The 16,943-nt window shown below is 38.3% G+C and overlaps 1 protein-coding gene across 1 annotated transcript in view; it reads left to right on the top strand.

Annotated features, from left to right (window-relative positions):
* The window catches only part of LOC139966720 (E3 ubiquitin-protein ligase MYLIP-like), a 48,681-nt gene extending 33,554 nt beyond the window's left edge, over window positions 1–15,127 (top strand). Inside the window, exons 5-9 of the mRNA XM_071970030.1 lie at window positions 6,051–6,272; window positions 8,350–8,533; window positions 9,825–10,013; window positions 10,741–10,950; window positions 11,823–15,127. Coding sequence (XP_071826131.1) covers window positions 6,051–6,272; window positions 8,350–8,533; window positions 9,825–10,013; window positions 10,741–10,950; window positions 11,823–12,074 — 1,057 coding nt within the window. The 3' untranslated portion in view covers window positions 12,075–15,127. The remainder of the gene's footprint in view (window positions 1–6,050; window positions 6,273–8,349; window positions 8,534–9,824; window positions 10,014–10,740; window positions 10,951–11,822) is intronic.
* The last annotated feature ends 1,816 nt before the right edge of the window (window positions 15,128–16,943 follow it).

Genomic DNA, 16,943 nt, shown 5'->3' with positions numbered 1-16,943 from the left:
AAGCTAAGGATTGAAAGAGTGGAAAGATTTTTAACTCCGGCTTTAATATTCCCAAAAGTGGATAAAGAAGAGCAGCTCTGTATACTGTATAAAAGAGATTTTTGCACTCTATAAAAACATAATATCTAATAACAATTCCAATATTTTTTGAACTAAGAGCAATTTAGACAACTTAATAAATCATTATAGTAACAAGTGGAGTTATTCCAATGTTTAATGATTTATGAGTGGTTTGGACAAGCTAGTCACAAGTGGGACAAGCTAGAACACAAGTGGGACAACCTATTTTTAATAATAGTTTAACTTAGTTAAAAGTGGGGTTACTGGACATGTTCTTTTTATGTGTTCATAGTTTCACTTTGTTGCAGGCATGGGTTGCTGTTGCAGTAAATGGATAGCCATATGCGTAGGAGCCTAATTTGATTAGGGGGCTGTAACGACTTGCCCGAAAAATATAGCCAAAAATTTTCGCGAGCTCCGCGCGCGCTCAACATCTCAATGTGCATATCATATAGGCATTCAATGGTTATTACATCACATGCAAATAACCGGTAAATGCCTATATGATATGCACATTGAGATGTTGAATGCGCAGAGCGCACGAAAAAGGGTTGGTTATATTTTCTGTGTTATTACCCTTCCATATTGGTTATAATTATTGGGGAAGTCGTTACAATAATAACGATAATAATAATATCAGTTTAACCATTGAAAAACACATTGCAAATTATTCTTCTTTCAGTAGGTGGCCGAAAAATTCTCAGCATATTGCCCGAATTTTCACCCAAAAAAATTGAAAAACACTGCAAATTTTTCTTCTTTCAGTAGGTGCCCGAAAAATTCTCAGCATATTGCCCGGATTTTCACCCCAAAAAATTGAAAAACACTGCAAATTTTTCTTCTTTCAGTAGGTGCCCGAAAAAATTCTCAGCATATTGCCCGAATTTTGACAAACATTTTTGGTTGGGGGGGCTGCAGCCCCCCCAGCCCCCCGCCTCCTACGCCTATGTGGATAGCCTACATAAAGTGAAAATTGGGAGGCCACTTTTATATGAGAAACTCAAGATTGTGAGAGATTACGACAGGTTTCACAGTCAATTAAATACGTGGAGATATATTTTCACTTTTGAAAAGCAAATTTTAAAATAGTACCGTACGTGAACAGGAAGTAGCTTTTTTGGAAAGGAAGCTACGTTTGGCTAAATTACATGGCACAAACAAAGAGTATCGTTATATCTGCAGGACATGATGTCAAATGTGTGTGAAATGCGACCCCCCCCCCCCCTCCTCCCATTGTAAACGTGATACCTCAGAAAAGTACAGCTTTGGTTGAGCTAGTACAAGAATTCACTCAGAATTGGTGAAGCTCAAAGGTCATTTGAGGTCAACAGAGTTCAACTTCTAAAAATCTAAACTGCAAGTTACAACCCAAAGGGTTATACCTTGGATAAACTTCACAAACCTTATTATATAGATCCACCTTGGTGAATGCAATAACCAGTGATACAATAAGGTTTACTTCTGGGATACTTTATCTCCCTTCCCCACCAACCCAGCCGTTCCCATCCCATTGGTAGAATGTTAACATATATATATATATATGTCATTATTTGATACTGGGTTACTAAAGTGTGACATGCATGTTCAAAAATGAATTACACAAAGTTATCTATCAGAGTGCTGATTCTGGTTCTCCGGTGAATGTCAAACACAATTAGTAATGTTAAAAGGTAATACAGTATTAAGAAAGGTGGATTTGAGGCAAATAAAAAGGACAAGTGATGATGTTAACGTATGTTACTCGGTGTCCTACAATTGTCTATAAACATAGCCCCTTCTCCATTAAAGTGAAGGGGAATATATATGAGCAATGTCAAATGGTATCTTATGACACAAAAAAAAAATTGAAGTTCTTATCACATTCCATTGTAAGTTAATGAGGCTGATCATTTAGGACACCATAACATACGGTAACAACTCAACAGGAATTTGGAGTTATAGAACTTAGCCACTGGCTCAATGACAAATTTCATCAACTAGTTAGATAGAGTACCTTAGAACTACATGGAATGAAGTGTTTCCTAGCATGAAAGTTCTCAGTCTTCTCAATAATTTACATTCAAAGTGCATATTGTTAACGTATGTTATGAAGACACCAAAAAATGAGACACCATCACATACGTTAACATATGTTCTAAAACCATGTTTTAGACTCATTGGATGATGGAAATAGTTTAATTCTATTTCAAACATGGTCAAATATTAAGTGAGTTGAATATTCTGTGAGATTTCCTGACATGAGCCTAAAATAGATTTTCACAGTTAACGTATGTTATGCAGGCTAGAAATGAGGACACCACACACAAATTGTGACTGATACAGAGGAATTGAACTGCTAGCAGTGAAAGAATTGTTTACTATTAGTGTATGTGGGGTGTTGATCAGTTACAAATGTTTTGATATTCAAAACTATCAGTTGATAGTGAAATAATGCCCATTTAACGTACGTTATGTTGAGGACACCGAACAATTTGTACAGTTTAACAACCAATAACAAGTTTTTTTCACATGTATTTTTGAATGAATTTGTCCTCTGAGATGCCATTAGACCTATTCTCAGCATGAGTAGTGAGTTTCTGGGACTTGCAATCACTAGTACACTACTGTGCAGTGTGTGATTAGGTTATAATCATGAAAAGTTGCCACCAGTTAACGTATGTGATGCAGGAGGACACCAAAAATATGTACGTTAACAAAGATGAAGATCTTTATTTTTCAGCAGTTGATGAGCATGGGTGACTGAAATTTGCAAGTGTAATTGAAGCTCTGCTTTCACTTGAATAGAAAATGCAAAGTCAATGCATAATAACATGGGAAAAACTAAGAAAAGTGCATCTCAATTACAGCCATTTTCATAATGTCACATTTTGGTGTCCAAAATTAGGCCAATTTTTGCAGTAAAACCCTCATAATTTCGCATCCACCCAATGTATGGTTGAATAACTATCAATGATATCTGATGGTATATTGACACAACCATTGAAAAGGGAAATACAAGCAAAGGGGTATGATGAATGGAAATTTCAGCAAAATGAAAAAAGGGACATAAAATCTCTCCAGTATCAAATATTTACATCGTTTAATGTTGAACTTTCCAAGCTATATATTATAGGGGGAAATTTGATTATGATGGTAGGTATGTTGAATTGTAGATGCTTGAAAGTTGTCACATCTAGTGAACTTTCTAAAACATGAGTGTATCATAGAAAGACTGTTTTTGGAGACAAAAACTGTTGTCACATTATGTACAAATAGTTGAACCTGAATGAAGATAGTGATGTTAAATCAAGGGTTCACATCTTGGACGAAATTTGGTTAAAAATATTTATTTACTTCACTCCTCTATTACCTGTCTTGACACTACTATTGCACTTTCCCATCTACTTTGCCTATTTAACTGATAACGTTTTGGCACTGCGCCCCTCCCCGCCCCCCCCGCCCCACCCATTGACCCTTCTCCAGGGTCAATGCCCATCACCTCTCTTCCTTCCAAATCTTGAAGTATAAGCTAAGGATTGAAAGAGTGGAAAGATTTTTAACTCCGGCTTTAATATTCCCAAAAGTGGATAAAGAAGAGCAGCTCTGTATACTGTATAAAAGAGATTTTTGCACTCTATAAAAACATAATATCTAATAACAATTCCAATATTTTTTGAACTAAGAGCAATTTAGACAACTTAATAAATCATTATAGTAACAAGTGGAGTTATTCCAATGTTTAATGATTTATGAGTGGTTTGGACAAGCTAGTCACAAGTGGGACAAGCTAGAACACAAGTGGGACAACCTATTTTTAATAATAGTTTAACTTAGTTAAAAGTGGGGTTACTGGACATGTTCTTTTTATGTGTTCATAGTTTCACTTTGTTGCAGGCATGGGTTGCTGTTGCAGTAAATGGATAGCCATATGCGTAGGAGCCTAATTTGATTAGGGGGCTGTAACGACTTGCCCGAAAAATATAACCAAAAATTTTCGCGCGCTCCGCGCGCGCTCAACATCTCAATGTGCATATCATATAGGCATTCAACGGTTATTACATCACATGCAAATAACCGATAAATGCCAATATGATATGCACATTGAGATGTTGAACGCGCAGAGCGGGCGAAAAATGTTGGTTATATTTTCCGTGTTATTACCCTTCCATATTGGTTATAATTATTGGGGAAGTCGTTACAATAATAACGATAATAATAATATCAGTTTAACCATTGAAAAACACATTGCAAATTATTCTTCTTTCAGTAGGTGCCCGAAAAATTCTCAGCATATTGCCCGAATTTTCACCCAAAAAAATTGAAAAACACTGCAAATTTTTCTTCTTTCAGTAGGTGCCCGAAAAATTCTCAGCATATTGCCCGGATTTTCACCCAAAAAAATTGAAAAACACTGCAAATTTTTCTTCTTTCAGTAGGTGCCCGAAAAAATTCTCAGCATATTGCCCAAATTTTGACAAACATTTTTGGTTGGGGGGGCTGCAGCCCCCCCAGCCCCCCTCCCGCCTCCTACACCTATGTGGATAGCCTACATAAAGTGAAAATTGGGAGGCCACTTTTATATGAGAAACTCAAGATTGTGAGAGATAACGACAGGTTTCACAGTCAATTAAATCCATGGAGATATATTTTCACTTTTGAAAAGCAAATTTGAAAATAGTACTGTACGTGAACAGGAAGTAGCTTTTTTGGAAAGGAAGCTATGTTTGGCTAAATTACATGGCACAAACAAAGAGTATCGTTATATCTGCAGGACATGATGTCAAATGTGTGTGAAATCCGACCCCCCCCCTCCTCCCATTGTAAACGTGATACCTCAGAAAAGTACAGCTTTGGTTGAGCTAGTACAAGAATTCACTCAGAATTGGGGAAGCTCAAAGGTCATTTGAGGTCAACAGAGATCAACTTCTAAAAATCTAAACTGCAAGTTACAACCCAAAGGGTTATACCTTGGATAAACTTCAAACCTTATTATATAGATCCACCTTGGTGAATGCAATAACCTGGGATACAATAAGGTTTACTTCTGGGAGACTTTATCTCCCTTCCCCACCAACCCAGCCCTTCCCATCCCATTGATAGAATGTTAACATATCCTAAAGTACAGTACTTAAATGTACACTAACCACTTGCACAGTTGAAAATCCTCTTAAACATTGTTTTGAAACATGCAAATTATATTATCATCTCTGCATCTATTGTACTGTAAGCAAACTCGAGTGTAACCAAAATGTCTCAAAGTGAATGGGAATCCCACCCTCATAGACCCCCCCCCCTCTCCTCCAGCATCCTGGTAAAATGAAAAGTACCCATCCTTTATGTGGAATCTTAAAGATCATGTTGTCCTTAAAATAGAACCAATTTTGCTAGTATTAAAGGGCCTGCTGCTAGGAATGATCATTGATTGTTGACGTGTTGTGTGGAAATTTAAAGTTCTACAAAGCTGATCATTTAAAATGCTGGAAGTTCAATAAAGTTCTTGACTTCAGAGTAGCTATATACTGTAAATACTGCACACTTTCTTCTCAACTATCCAACTGTGGGGGTGTTGTGGTCAAGTGGCTAAAGCAGTGGACTTGTGATCTTAGGATTACAGGTTAGAGTCCTGGGCAGATCATTGCGTTGTGTCCTTGGGCAAGGCGCTTTATCTCCATTTCCTCTCTTCATCCAGGTGTATAAATGGGGACTTGTGAGGTAAGTTGTGAATATAGTTGCATGCGCCGGTTTGTGGCTGTACCCTATGGGAAGTCCCCCGGGGGACACATGGTTGTGGTGCACTGTGGTGCCCCAGGAGAGATTGATTGAATTGCGCACACTTTGGTGTGTAGGTGTGACAGGTTACCAATGGCGTTAAGTTGTACATGCTATGGTACACTCTTTGGGGTGTGAATAGCGTTCTAAATACTGGTTAATAACAAGTTATATGTCATACAATATAAGTTTTGATAGCTTACACAAAATATTATTTTTTTGCCCGTCTCTCTCGTTCTCAGGGAGGATGAGCTGAAAACAGTACAGACAGCCCATCGTAACCTCACCCTGGCCCACAACAACCCCGTGTTCGCCCAAGTGCAGTTCGTGGCCCAAGTGGCCGAGTTGCCGGGTTACGGGGTGGAATACTTTGCAGCTGAAACTATCGACAAGACCAGTGTGGTGATTGGCGTCTGCAGTACTGGACTACAGATACTCACCCAGGAGAGGGTGTTGATTCACAGGTATAGTAAAAAAAGAGAACCCCAAATTTACCAGAAAATACACCCAAGTTTAATCCGGTTATTAATTTGCATCCTTCAGTCTGAGTGTAATTGTGAAATATTTATTGTTGCCAGACCTGTCCCTCCCCCCTTCACTCCCCCCACCCTAAAAAGTGTAGTTAAACTAGGAGATTTCTAAAGCAGAACCAGGAGTTTGATATGATCCCAGACCATGAGATCTCACAGTACATTCTAAAGTCGACTAAAAACTCACTTATTAACAATTTACAAAAATTATCCAAATCTCCATGTATGACTGCTTTTACTGTGTTTTTACAGATTAATAAATTTGTCATTTGAGATTTTGAATTCCCACCGTGAGATTAATAGATTGTGGGTGGATTGATATATAGCAAGGGCGTAGGAACCGGGGGGGCGCTAGCCCCCCAGTGAAAAATATGGAGGGGCGGAAGTATCATTCCGCCCCCCCGCTTCGCAAGTCAGAAAACCCCTTTTTCATTTCCAAATGAGAAAAAAATCTCATTTGGAGCACCAAATTGCATCTAAGGCCAGGTGAAAATGCAAAATTATATACAAAATGGAGTGGGTGGGTTGAAGTGTGCTATATTGCACCAAATTGCATCTGAGGCCACCTGGAAATGAAAAAAAATTCCAAAGGGGAGGGGGACACCCCCTCCCCTTAAACCCCTCCCCCAGGCCGGCCATCAGTCTTCAGCCCCCCACTCAAAAGTACCTTCCTACACCACTGATATATAGACTGTATGGAGTATACCACCCACCCTATGCAATACTGTGATGTGACTGTAATCATCATGTAACCAGCTACGGTCATAACGTCCACGGAGCGACCGCTTTGAAAGCTGGGACTGTCCTTCTTTAGAGCTGTCTTCTGATAAGCCCAGTAATTGGCTTGTCTTTTCTTTATTTTTATTGTTTGGTCATGCTTGTTATAGTGACGTCAAGTTTGTATAGAAAGTGACAAAGGGCAGGTGTTGTAAAAGTTCCCGCCTTTATGTATAGTTTATTCAACACGTACTCCCGAGTGGTTAAATATATAATGAAAAACTCAGGGCAACAGGGTTTTTCCTGACAAGGATTTCACTGAATTTTCATGGTCCATTGCCTCCTTCAATTACAAAACAAACACTCAGTGTGTAACACACTTTCCAAGCATAAAAAAAACACCCAAGTCATGCTTAATGGTAAACCCTGCTGGAGATCGTTTGGTATTAAAGTAATGCAGTATAAGAGGAGATCACCTGTAGAGATCTACTTATGGAAATGTTTTCAAGGGGTACCAGTATATGACAAGGTCATGCTGTCGTAAAGTACATCGTACTTCAGTTGAATCAACCAAGGAGTGATTAAGGCCTTGAAGCCATTTGCCGTGCGTTGGGCTGATGATATCTAGTGCTTTATACCAAATTTGTTCGTTCATTCATCCGTCCGTCAGTCAATCTGTTCGTTTATTGTTTCCTTCACAACAGCAATACAACAGCAGAGAATATTCAGTTAAAACAATAGAACAATTATACAATAATTATGAAGAGGTATACAACTTGCAAAACTTCACCTTCCTGGTTGCAAACTCCCACCTCCCTCCACCATGTCTACCATTCAGAAGTTACCCTGCAAGGATGTTATATCATTCCTGTTTTAATTAACTGTCTCTATTTCAACATATAAGATAAGATAAGATAAACTTTATTAAACCCCACAAAGGGTAACTGAATGCTCTCATAAAAACTGTATTATACAAATATACTAAAAAATTATAAAAGGGCAAGAACAAATAAAACATATTCCCTCCCATGTACCTAGCATGCAAGAGTTAACTAACATTTTAGCAGTTAACCACCCCCCTTGCCGCACTAACCTAACCAAATTCAGGGTCAATGCCTACATTTTCTTTTCTCCCAAATCTACCTATCTGAAGTCTCACAGATTTTCATTCCAGTGGGATGTTTCGTCCACTGGAATCTTGTCGTATAAACATGACTTTTCTCTCAGATTCCAGATTAAATTGTTTCCGATCGTAATTTTTGGTTTATTTTGATATTCTGTTTTGAAATTTCAGCATAAATTACGAAGACATCAGCAAGGTGTCCTACCATCAGAATAGATTTTCCGTCCATTACTACAAATCCACGGCGGGGACCGGGCAGGAGGAATTGATAACGGCGCTCAAGTTCCGTCTGAATGCTCGCAAAGTGGCTCAAGCCCTCTTCAGAGCTTTCACGGAGTGCCATACTTTCTTCAGGGTAAGATCTGTCATTGCCGAGAGCGGAGCCGTAAATATTTTAAAAACAAAGTGGTCTTTTTTTACTCGTCGAATTTTGTAAACGGGGTTTTAATACGAACAAAAAAGGACGACAGATATAAGAGAAGGAATGGGAAATGGTGAACTTTGAGTAATCTCTGCTGAGTCAAGTCTGACTCACCATCCATTCCCGTGAGTCAATTGTTATTCAGCAGCCTGTGAGTCAATTGTTATTCAGCAGCCTGTGAGTCAAGTCGTACTTGATAGTGAGTCAAGTCTGATTAAGGTTGGCCCAAGTGCATGATTCCCACGCGATATTGAAAACGTGGGGAAGATATTCTACAGTTGTAGGGAAGAATAAAATGCTCTTTTATTTATAGTCTTGGAATGTATGTGCATGTTTGAAAGTTTAGTCTAGAAAACCGGAGGACAAATTCTCTTTTGAACAATTCTTCTTATTGACTTTATTTTTCATGACTACTTTTATAATGTCAAAAGTTTCATTGGATTTAAACTATCTCATGATTTGCATTTTTTTTTGGTCATCCTGCGCTTCACCCAATCAAGCTAAGGTATCATGTGTCTCCTCTAGCCTTATGTTCAGATCGAGTCATGTCGGTTATTTACATTTAGGCCCAGATTTACCTACTAGTGCATTATGGGTAAAGATTTTCGTAAGCAAGGTGTTTAAGAAGTTTGAGATAAAGTTAATAATATAAGTGAAACTGAAGGGGACAGCTAAAGGTTAGGGTAGACATGTGTTGCAATCAAGGACCGACCTCTGAACCCTTTGCATAAATTAATGATAGGGGATGATGGCATACATGTGGAACAGTTACAGTTGTTAATATGACTAGTGAAGGTGAAGGTCTTCACACTAGGTCTTCATTAGTGTGTAGTCTTCACTGTAAGCTATGAAGCATGTGTTGGTCTTTAAAATGATTGGAATTTTATTTTCTTAAATCATGGGAACCTTGTAAATATACTGTTTATGAAGAATGGTAAAAAAAATATATGACTTCAAGGGGTTCTTTTGTTTGGTTCCTTTGAATATATATTTAGGCATTTTCATCCTTTTTTATTACTTTGTATAAAACACCATTTCGATCCTTGAAAGATTTTGAAACATGCATATATAATTCGGGGCGAGCAGAGAGAATCTTTTTGGCCCCCCCCCCTGCATGAAGTCAAGGTTTTCTACCAAATGCAAAAAATCTTACATCAATCTTTCATTTTTCATTCTAAAATGTGTCCTGACCTCACTTTTTTCTTTGTACGTTTCGTACTCGTAGTGTGAGAATGTGGAGCGAATTGTCCGTCAACAGCATTCACATATCGGGTTTGGTGCCTTCATCGTCCTCTTCAGACCCGACACGGATAAAGGCAAGACCTACCGATTTGATGTCTCCCGTACCAGGAGACAAGCCTACGACTGCGCCTGGAGGAGATTGCATCCTACATCGTGCCCGCCACACGGAGAGGTAAAGACCGGGATTATCGTCGATTTAAAACCGGCGGCACGGTTATGATCTATGAAAGTGTGGTTTTATACTCAAAACTAGCAGGACCCCATGACCAAAGCTCCTTCAATGCATCACAACTGGTGAACCTCTATCCATGTACCATATACCATGGTCCTTCCTCCCAGAAAGAAATATTTTCACTCTCCCAAATAGTTTTTCAGAGGAAAGATTTCTCCAGGGTCTCTTTATCTGATACAACCACAATAACCAAACAGAAGATTGACCCCACACAAATGATATGTATTGCAGACATTAATTTTAATCTTTTGGAAGGGGTGGTGGAGGGGAGGGAGGGAGGGGGTTCGAAGGGTAACTTTTCACACTATGTTTTGTTTGTCAATCTTCAATCTCCTACGTCCCACCCCTTCGATGTTACTCAAGGCCCCTAAAAGTTCATTAAAATGTTGGTATTTGCCCCCGAATATGCCAGAGAGTCCAGTGATTGTAGGTCGTGTCCAAGCTGGCACAAGAATCTTTCTGCCACCCTTGAGACAATTTACTCCACGGAGAGACTTAATATTTTAATATATTGAACACTCCTCAATGTTTGGGACTAATTTGAAAAGATCAGAAAATCCAGGAGGGGTAACTTTGAATTTTTGTAGCAGTTATACACATTTTTTGGAAATTGTGCACCAGAGTGACGAATCTTCACCAGTCTTTCATTTTTTGCCCTCTTCTTCAGAATCGTACTTCCATGGAGATCGAGCTAGCCAGAGATCTCGCAGAGCCGTCCGACTTTAGTCTCCTAATTCACAGTACTTACTCGCAGGAGTTACAGCTCTCTAGGGAATCTTACCACACAGGCGACATACGACTACAGAGAATGAAGGCACAGATAACAGAGGACGAGATGAGCGACGAAGACTCGGTCACCAACGTAGACATCACAGGGGTGAGATTATCTCGGAGGGGGATTATCTCGGAGGGGCGATTATCTTGGGGGGGATTATCTCGGAGGGGCGATTATCTTGGAGGGTATTATCTCGGAGGGGGATTATCTTAGAGGAGATTATCTTGGAGGGGATTAAGGGAGATTATCTTGGAGGGGAATTATCTTGGAGGGGATTATCTTGGAGGGGGATTAAGGGGGGATTATCTTGGAGGGGATAATCTTGGAGGGGGAGATTCTTGAGCTGATATTGGTTAATGTTAGGTACTCTGGAATCTTAAAATTGGATAGCGATGCAGGTAGTTAGGTTGCCGATACGGATAATCTGGGTCAAGTTTCATTCCTAATATGAGCGACGGCAAAGTGCCAAAACGTTAGCGCTTTTACCTCTGATTTCTACTAGTGTGCAGAAGGTACAAATGGAAATCCATTACTTACTTTATCATGAGACATTTGCTGATGCAGCAAGCTAGGAGGATGGGATGGTTTAAGTGCCTGGTAAATTATGCTTGAAAGGAAATGGCATTGTGCTTACGATATATGATACTTTCCTAGAAGGCCAAAGTATTCCTCACTGGTGGGTGTGAAAAACTGCACTTCAGTATCAGGTTGTTGGCAAAAACGATACTTTGGTTAGCAATCTCTCAAGTCTCAACTATTTGGGAGGGGGAGGGATGGAAGAGGCTGGGTTGGGGCACAGAAATGACTCCTTTTGTTAATAGTAATTAGACAATAGTGTACATAACACATTTTATAGGAAATACAGTGTAGGAGGTTAAAGGGGGGGGGTGATGGGAGAGGCAGTGATATGATTGCACTAGATAATAAACAAACGTAAACAAGATCCTCCTTTTCTTTCTCCGTCCCTCTTCCAGGCCACTCCGTCCGACAGACAGAGGCAGGACTCGAAGTGTTCGCTGGACAAGGAGTTTGTTACCTCCATGCAGGAACAGCTCTCGAATCTCAGAGAATCCAGGCTGTGTCAGGTGTGTCTGGAGACGGAAATGGCGACGGTGTTCTGTCCGTGCGGTCACATGATCTGCTGCGAGACCTGCTCCAAAGAGTGTTTCCGCTGTCCGATCTGCCGGGCGGAGGTCACCTACGTACAGAGGGTCTTCTTCGGTTGAGACGAACCGATTCTGAGACGAGACATTGATATATATATATATGCATGCAATATTAATGCATGGGGATGACTATGCACTCTGCAAAACTACATTGGTTTATTATATCATGACACAAACTATATACGTAGATACTTTTTAATGCTAACGTTAATCCATTTCAAAACGTGAAACTCTTCTCATAGAACTTATGAATATGCATAAAGTGATATATAAATATATATACATATTTATATATATATATATATAATAAAACTGATGTGAATATGCATACATTTTTACTGTATACTCAAATTTAACAGAAATTGCGTATAATATATTCTCCAAGGTCATACAAGCAGTTCATGAAGGTTATTTTTTCAATTTTTTTTATTAAATATTATTTTGCTGTAAGACTAGCAGCATTTGCTGACCAATGGGAACTCTGCATAGTAATACTTAATAAAGAGGCTTTAAATCGCAACATATCTTTTGGGTAGTAGTGTAACAGACGGGAATTTATCAGCGTATTTTGCGAGCAAGGTTTTTTCGGGACCAAGTGGTGGTAAGTGAGGCATTTCCAGTTCAGCTGTTGGACAATTTTTGAAGTAGCTAGGATTACGTGTGTTTGTGAATAGTAAACTAGATGTAGTCTAAAATTATATCTACAGTATATCTATAAATTTAGACTATTTGAATTACAGGACCAATGGTGACTACCGAGTTTATGAATATTTATAAGGAGAAGAAGAATTGTAATATGCATAATCAGTCGGCAGAGTCGAACTATACATATATATAGTACTATGAAAAGGGTGAATAATGTTGTGGATGCATGATGAATATTTATGAGAGACGATACCGATATGCAAATATAGTTAGAGATCGCTGATCAACCTTCAACCAGGACCTGTTACACTTCACTTGAGGTATTAGACACCATCAGGATCGCAAGGTTACAGTCTGGATGTAAGGGAGGGGGGGGGACTGGGGATGAGAGTGGAACCTAAATTTTGTTGTGTACGTACTCTATAGCTTGTGTGACTTTTTATGGAAGAAAAAACCAATATGTACGTCAAACCAGAGTTGGAAGGAACTTGCTTTCTTGTGTTTTGGGTGATATCGTAGGTTTTAGCTATGACAGTAAGCATGACCATTCTGCAGTCATTAGTGAGTGTTGCAGTGGGTCTGTAGTGGGGGGGGGGGGGAGGGGGATGGGAGGTGTGGGCATATGAAAAGGGTAGGGAGTTTATGTAAACAAAAAGAACTCCTTCTTGTTTTTATTATTCAAATAAACAATTACTTACCAGTTAACATCAGTATTAATTAACCCAAAAATGTTTTAATATATGAAATGAAGGGGAAAAAATATCTATTTAATATTATTAGTTGTATAACTTTGTACAGCATTTGACTTAAAATCTTGTCAGTTTGAAAGTCCTTGCCATAAATGAGCGAAAGAAGTGAAAAGTGTCTGCGGGGCTTATTTCGAATTAAGATTTAAGTTTTTGAAAGTTATCTGAACTGGAAAAGTTTGGTCGTTTCAGCATCATCAACAGATAATCTGAAAGTGATTACGAGAATTTTGTTTACTTTGAAAAAGGACAGCGGTCATTCCTCAGACATTTCTCAAAAATTGATTCAGTATTATCAGACGAAAGATGTTCATGGATTTAGAAATTTCTCATCATTAAGTTTTGGACACTACATGATAGTTTTAGGAGGTCGATGATGGGGATTCCCTAAATTTTGAAACTATATAAAGAAATTTACGATGCAAAATAACGAGAAAAATGTACCCATAATGGTTTTGCTAACATTGTTCTTGTCACACCACCGGCGACCAATCTCTTGTGATTTATACAAAGTCCTTTTTTTTTCGGTACAAATTTCAGTATATTCATTAATTTAAATTTATTCGTAATTTGGGTTCAGTTCACCTTCCTTGTGAGTTTTGGATTAAGTTAAGACATCTTGAAAAATTGAAAGCATTTCGTTATGCCCGGTATTGTTTTTGTCACATTATTCAGTTACAGCAACTTTGAACGTTTTCTGTTTTTGCTTCGTAAAGCTAGTTGTAGTACTCAGGGTATATACTAGATCTGTTTATAGCAGGGTTGTCCAACCTTTTGCAGAGGAGGGCCACATGGAATGATTATGATGAAGGATGGGGCCGCATGAACCCTATGCTCGATTTTTCGATTTTTTGCCCGAAGCCCAAGGCACCAAAATGTGAGCATGCGCGCGGAGCGCACTGATTTATGTTCCTTCCTGATAAAACATGAAAAAAGTCCAGCCGCCCCGTCCCCCCTCCGCTGAGAGAGTGTCACACAAAATGACATGTATGCAGTTTTTTGGACCCAGAAGGTTCGAATGATTGAAAATATAGCTTCAAATTGTTATCAAAATATCTGCTCACTAAAATTTCGCACCGTAGAGCATCTCTGGCGGGCCGGACGCAACCCTGCGGCGGGCCGGACTGTGGCCCGCGGGCCGTAGGTTGGACAACCCTGGTTTATAGAGTCCCGCAGAATGTCAAATCTTGATTTTTGCTTGAACTTGTATTTTCGTGTGTACTGCTTTGTAAAGGAATTTGGGTTATTTGAAATGGGTCATTATATTTTCTGAATTTTACATGCAAGAAACACAACATTGTAACTTTTTGACCAATTAATTTCTATTTCTGAAAACAATGATCTCACTTTTAACTATAGGTTGGAGTTAATCATATTTGTCAGTATTTGATTACAAGTGGTTCTATGCAGAATTGAGTTTAATGATTTCATTGTCAAAAATTCTGTTCAATTCAAAAAAAATATATATTTATATATATTGTGATGTTATGGAATTATTTTCCAATTTTTTTTCACCACGTCATTGTTTTTAAATCCCTGAGTTTATCAACAACAACAACAACAACAACAAAGCCTTGTATTCATTTATTTATCTAAAACCAAACTGGATTCCCTCCTAAGAAATCAGACTATCTAGAAAAATTATCCAAATTTATCAAATTATTATCAAGTTAAGAAAGTTAAATATTAAACCATCATAGGCTTTATTAATAAGTATTCAAACAATAGAAGAAACAGTAAAACTTATATCCCCAGACGACTTCCTTTTAACAAATCTTTGACAAAAACAGATAGCTTGGTCGGGTGAAGTTTTACATCACACATATTCCATACAGAGTATTAAAACTGGGGTATTTTGCACTCCCGGTAGCAGGGTCCTCTCTGAACTTTGTATTTTTTGGTCAGAGGTCATTTGGGGTCACCAGGGGTCAAATTTTGAAAACCTTGTAATCACGATATCTCAATACTAGAAGCTTGGGCTGACCTCTAATTTAGTGTGTAGAAGAACCACATTGAGTTAAAGAAGCCTATTGTTTTTGGTGGAGGTCAAAGGTCATTTGGGTCAAACCTACCCCACCATGGTATTTTTTTTTCTTTCCCCATCCCAACTCTGTATCATTTTTAAGTTGACTCCTTTCTTTCTTTTTCATCTTTTAATAGGAAGTTTAGTGAATGTTTTTTATTTTATGTTGAGATATGTATAGTTAAGTACTACCAATTAGAACACACTTGTTTTCTGACTGGCAAAATTTAGCATAATTATGTAAATAATTGTATATGTCATGAGTTATATTTTTGGTTTTCTCATTTTTTCTCTCTCTGAATGTTTTGTTTATCTCTTTTTAAATATTCTCACAATTTAACAGGTTTACTTCATAGATCTATATATATAGACAGGAGATTTGGCAGATTAATATTTAGTATATATTATGATGATATGGTCGTCACGGTTACGTCCACAACGGTGAGTTAAAAGTAAACAAACGAAACAAAACAAACACAATAAATAAAAAAGTTATGGTTTCGTCCATTTATTATTTAGTTCATCGTCCAGAGTTAAAGGAGGACAGATCGTAACTGAGTTGAACGTTGGATGGTGAAGGACAAGAATCTAGGGGGTGGGGGGGGAAGGGGGGACAGTGGATTTCTTTTTTCTTCTATTTTTGTCTTATTTGTATTCTAACCACAGAATTTATGCACTTGGAAAGAATTTGGCCCAATAAGAAAATTAAAAAAACTAAATTTTGTTTTTGCTGTTTTTCATCTCTTGTTATATTGTTAGAATAACATATGGTCCTAAGACACTGAAGAGTTTGTTATAGCATTAAGTGGAGTGCACTTCTTTTGCCTTGTTTATGTAAGGAAACATTTTGGTAAAGAAAAAGGTAAAGGAACTGTTGCCTTTTCCGTTTGTATTCATTTGGTTAAACGGAAAACCTTTGTGGACTTCACCAGAAATTGCCAGGTGGGCTGGGGGAGGGGGCATTTTTACGTTTAATCCTGATCAAAGTTCAATAAGAAATATTTTATAGCAATTCTTTTCCTTAACTCAACACGATTCCCTACTCTGACCTCTCCTTCCCACCCCTTCCTCCTTTCCCCTCCCATACCTTCCCACCCACCCTCCCTCTCTAAGGCTTTTATCTGTCACCCAGTATAGAACCTCTATAACAATACCATTACTTTTGCAAAGTTATCCTTTATCCTTTCTAAACTTTAAGGTTTTATCCTTCTAAACTTATACATATAGCCTTCAACATTTTTTTGGCTCAAGTTTGCCTTGTAAGGAAGTATCTGGGATTCATTTGGTTTTTTTCGACCCAATTACATTGCCTAAAGTATTCATGAGTGTACAGTATACATTTTCACCTGTGTCTATTCTTTTATCTCCCTAAATACCACCGGACAAATAACCAGTAAAAAAACAAACAAAAAATGGCAGACCCAAATTTTCACTTAAAACCACTCATTTACTGTACAAATAGTAGAAAGAGGTGCCATCCATCTGTGGGTGTTAAAAGTTCTGGCAAGGTGGGAA

The sequence above is a fragment of the Apostichopus japonicus genome, chromosome 1 (assembly GCF_037975245.1).
Source record: "Apostichopus japonicus isolate 1M-3 chromosome 1, ASM3797524v1, whole genome shotgun sequence".
Classification (NCBI taxonomy): Eukaryota; Metazoa; Echinodermata; class Holothuroidea; order Aspidochirotida; family Stichopodidae; genus Apostichopus; species Apostichopus japonicus.
Note: the sequence above shows the minus strand (reverse complement) of the source record. Positions and strands in the feature narration are given on the sequence as shown.